The sequence below is a fragment of the Polyodon spathula genome, chromosome 6 (genome assembly GCF_017654505.1).
Source record: "Polyodon spathula isolate WHYD16114869_AA chromosome 6, ASM1765450v1, whole genome shotgun sequence".
NCBI lineage: Eukaryota > Metazoa > Chordata > Actinopteri > Acipenseriformes > Polyodontidae > Polyodon > Polyodon spathula.
The window spans coordinates 22,867,727-22,872,410 of NC_054539.1; the positions used below are offsets into that span (position 1 = coordinate 22,867,727).

At 37.0% G+C, this 4,684-nt stretch overlaps 1 protein-coding gene across 1 annotated transcript; it reads left to right on the forward strand.

The window, feature by feature from the left end:
• The first annotated feature begins 639 nt into the window (after nt 1-639).
• Nucleotides 640-4,065, forward strand: LOC121317030 (uncharacterized protein C1orf198 homolog). Its single transcript, XM_041252570.1, has 4 exons — nt 640-1,087; nt 1,799-1,849; nt 2,569-3,165; nt 3,613-4,065. The coding sequence occupies exons 1-4, from the start codon at nt 782-784 to the stop codon at nt 3,667-3,669; spliced, it is 1,011 nt and encodes a 336-aa protein (XP_041108504.1). The 5' UTR covers nt 640-781; the 3' UTR covers nt 3,670-4,065.
• The last annotated feature ends 619 nt before the right edge of the window (nt 4,066-4,684 follow it).

Here is a 4,684-nt window from a genome sequence, read left to right on the forward strand (position 1 = left end):
ACCAACTTGAAATTTCGACTTTTAAAGTCGAAATGTCGCTTCTGAAAGGCAAAATTTCGACTTTAAAAACACGAAATTTCCACATTTTACAACCAGAAGGCTTTGCTATGGTAACCACAGCTTGGTGATGCACCTATTGGATTTGGAGCAGTTAGAATTTGTGCGATTTTAATTTGTTCAGTATTGGCTTCAGTTAAATCTGATATGCGATCTGATGAAAATAAGTTTTACAGTAAGATCCCAAAAAGAGAGACAGATGTTCAATTGAGGACGGCAGAATAACACTAGCACTGGAGACTTAAGAAAGACGGTAAACGAACGCGGCAAGTTCATAAAATGGAAAGCAGCGCCGTGAACAAACAATTAACCATATGTCCATCTTTCAGCTAAATAAGACAATGTTACATCTATTTTAATGGTGTAAAACTGTAACTGTAAAACTATCAAACCTGAATGCTTAGGTAGTTACAAATAAATTAAACGTGGCTTTTTGATTGGTTAAGAAGTATTTCTGTTACAATACTGAATAGTGAATAATTCTGGGTCGTGGGTTCATTAATTATTCCTGTGCTCATTTAGGTCGCCAGTGAAAAAGTTTGGGAAACACTGATCTACAGTATACAAAACAATATTACAGTAGGAGATGCTCATTCAAACTCGTGATTTGCCCACAAGGGCGTGAACGCGTCTCTCTTGTACATGGTCTCGGTCCTTCCCTGTCTCTCTTTCTGTCAACGACCCCTCCCTCCCTGACTTCTCTTCATACAGCACATCTGGCAAAATGGCCACGGGGGCTGTGTCTGGGTGTGACGTGCTCAGGATGGAGGAGAAAAAGTTCGAGTATTTTTCCTCCATTAACCATATGGCCAAGAAGATCATGCTGGAGCGACAAAAGATCCGAGAGAAGCATGGTTCAGAGTGGGAGAAACTAACTCAGAGCGAGCAGGAGACCGCTATCGATAACTGGATGATGGACCCGCAGATTCGGGCTCGGTATGCGCTGCACAGGGCGGAAAGGGAGGAGGTTGTCACATATCCAAAATTACTAATCCAAACAGGACAGAAAATCGTACATTTCGGAGAAGAGGTGAGAGAAGCATTTGGGCTTTAAATAACAACCAGTAATTACGGTGTCCGTGGAAGTAATAATCGAACTAAAACATTACGTTACAGTAGCAACAATCTTACTGAGCTGCCTTTGTTGTTTTTGTATTGTTACCGAGTTAGTTGGTTTAAATAGTCTAATGAATAACAGGAGTTAAATGCAGATTTGCCTGCAGTGTTAGAAGTGTAGAAGCAAACACATAATACATTATTCAATTACTGTACTTTTTACTTGCAATACTGACAATGTAGGCCAGCACAACAAACTGGGGTCTGTCTTTGGGATACTAGGATTTAAACAAACCAATGGGTTTAGATTGTTGTTTTCAAAATGGTTATTGGCGCTTGTCGTTTTACATTATTTCCAATGCAGCCCGTTATTACTTTTGCATTGAATTTGCTCCAGATTTCAGAATTATATTCAGTTAGTTCCAAATTGTTGCGGATGTGAGGCTGATGTTGAGGAATCATTAAAACGAGTTTCAAGGGCATTACCCAATCAGGATTGCTCAAGTCAATTTACTGTACAGACCCCAAATTTCAGTAATTGAAAACTAGTCATCCACTATTTTAGTTCTGATTTCTGAATGTGTCTAGAAAGTCACTGTACTAAGTGAATGTGCTGTTTGGAAAACTACTGCTTTGGTTGCATTATTAGGATTTTATTTAAACAGTTTTGTTCATATTATTTTAGGATATTACATGGCAGGATGAACACTCCACACCTTTTTCTTGGGAAACCAAGGTATGTGTGGCCTCATTTACAGCAGCCTACATGTGTTTCATTAACTTCTTCTTTGCATATTTGTGCACTTTCTGACATGTTGCTGTGATTTACTCCTTATTTAATCATGTTCTAAAATAACAAAAAGATAGAGAAATGTTTTGAAGGGAATTGTTAGACTGTTATTATACTTTAATGTGCTTAAAACCCAATGGCAAGCATCTTTCAATCTTGCACGTTGGTATCTATCTGTTGCTATTAATTTCTTATAACTCTGTTTTTATATTTATGTATTTATTTATTTAGGGTGGGTTCTGTTTACCCTGATAGTAAATAAATAAATATATAGACTTGCCAATCAAGTTTACATTAATAATGAAGTCAGTATCTGAACAAATTAATTTTATAATATCCTCTATATTAATTAGTATGGTTAATATATGTTTACTGTTATTATGATTGTGGTTATGTTTATTATTAATATTGTTGTGAAACCCGTTACAGCAAACTGGGCCAAACAGTCATCTTCTTTTTCAGGCAGTAAACCCCAGAACAGGTATTCTTTTCTTCAATATAAGTGAGGGATGCACCTTGAATAAGCAACTGCAAATATTCACTACCTTTCCTACATCCACTGGTGTTTTTGTTATTGTATGTATTTCTTCTAAGTGATAATTCATGTGACCAGTGCGCATTTGGTTTAAATGTAAATGCATATCTTCTTACATCGACATTTACAGAGTCAATTGGAATTCAGCCTTACATCTCCAACAACACTGGAGCAAGGAAGCACCTCTTCACAAATGGAGCCAAAGCTGCAGGCCAAAACCTCTCAACCGGTGAAAGCTTCATATGGCGGCAACAGCAGCAGCAGCCAGGTAGTGAAGGCATCCCAAGGCAGTAAAACACCCAGCACAGATAGCATATCAGCAGGCAGAAAGGATGAAGAATCTTCTTTTTGGAAAATCAGTGCTGAGAGATCTAGACTGGAGGGCGGCCAGGCAGATTTCCAGTCCTTGACGCCCAGCCAGATAAAGTCCCTTGAAAAAGCGGAGAAGACAATGCCTTCATACCGAAGACAAGAATCCACACCTAAAGACAAGGAGGAGCACAAAGGTGATAAGCCACGTGTCCCCAAACAAGGCAAACCTGTGAGCATGAGTGTCTCCTCAACTGTGGCGGAGTGGGAAAGGTGCCAGCCAGCACACCCTTCAGCAAGCACTCTGGATGATGTCTTCACACAGGGACCTGAACTGAAATCCCCCACCTGTACTGCACCCTCAAAGGAAGATGACAAAGACGACTCTGCCCAAGCAGACAATCCATTCTTTTCCCAGGTAACAAACTCTGTAGTACAGTCAAACCTGCTCATGTGACCAACTTTATTTACGACCAACTGGTCTAAGTGACCACTTTACATTCCTCCCAATGATATGTGTCCTGTAAAAACAGACACCTCCTCCAGATTTTTGTCAACTAGACGGAAGTTTATTTAGTTTCTTTCACATAACGGCAAAATATTTAGCCCATTTGTTTTTTTAAAGAGTAAAGCACTTGGCATATATATATTTAACTAGATGGTTCATCGAGTGTATATGGAGACAATAGTCTTTCAGTCTAGTAAAGTCTTCCCTGTACACTTGTACACCCTGTAAATAAAATAAACCCTGTATCCCATCAAATTACTTGAAAGCCCAAGTTTTTTTATATGTTCACTTATTAATTTAGTTTTTTTGCAATGTCTATGTATCTGTATTTATATTAAATTATATTTGTTTCAACAGTTTAACACTAGCAGCAACCTTTTGAAGACTGGTTTTGACTTTTTGGATAACTGGTAAAAACCTGCAGAACTGCCACGAGGAATCCTCAAGAACAGAACTACATACACCCTTGTGTGTTCTTCTCCAGATTACAGTTAAGATTACATTTTTCAACACTTGCCATACTGATCACTTCATATTCTTTAGCTTGTTCTTTGTATTTATGGGTTATGTTTCGTTTAAAAGTGCATGTTTTCGAATGCCTCATTTGCCTCAACCTCAGTGCAGCTGTATGTAAAACAGTTTACACTACCAAAATATAACCATGCATTTTTCCTATATTTATCTGCAAGAATGTATACGTAATCAATACTGTATTTAATGTCATACTGGGCAAACACTCTGCAACATTGATTGGGAGTAACTTTCAATTAAACGCTAACCAGATATCCAATAAAATTATTGAAACAATGATCCCAAAGGTTTTTGCTTGAGTTATTGTCTCAAATCATAACAGTAAAGATGACTTCTCTTCTATATGTCTACCTTTTTAATAAAAAAATAATAAAAATCTAGCAGTGATATAGTCAGCTTCTAAAGTTGTGTTGAGGTGAATAAACTATTTTGCAAAATATGAGACAGAAATGAGGGGCAACTGTTTTATAAGTATTTTATTATTTCTCATGTTTCAAAAGTAATGTTCACTGGAGAATGTTTAAGGGTAGATATATGACAAACCAGTATTTTCCATAATTTTAAAACTCAGATTTAACTTTTTTAGACAGATTCCCTAAGATTTTTGTGCAAATGTGCTGTACAATACTGGTAAGTTTTTGTTACCTGATTCTTAGCCTGCTACCAGAATGACTAAAGATTATAAGGATTCAGGACACTCTTGTAAACTTTAAGGATTATTTATTTATTTATTTAAATATTTATTTGTTTTTAAAGGTAAGTTTAGTTGGTTCCCATCTACAGGAACCCAATTAAAAGTGGAAACAAATGCCCAAACAACCGCTGTGCTCCCTCAATATTCATCGTTCTGTAATTCATAATCTGGTTAATTCACTCAATCTCGATAGAAATTTGTAAA

Bases quoted from the DNA above. Each gene is read 5' to 3' on its own strand.
- LOC121317030 (XM_041252570.1), top strand. From the start codon at position 782: ATGGCCACGGGGGCTGTGTCTGGGTGTGACGTGCTCAGGATGGAGGAG. The intron at 1,088-1,798 runs GTGAGAGAAGCA...ATATTATTTTAG, and splicing joins TCGTACATTTCGGAGAAGAG to GATATTACATGGCAGGATGA. The intron at 1,850-2,568 runs GTATGTGTGGCC...CGACATTTACAG, and splicing joins CTTTTTCTTGGGAAACCAAG to AGTCAATTGGAATTCAGCCT.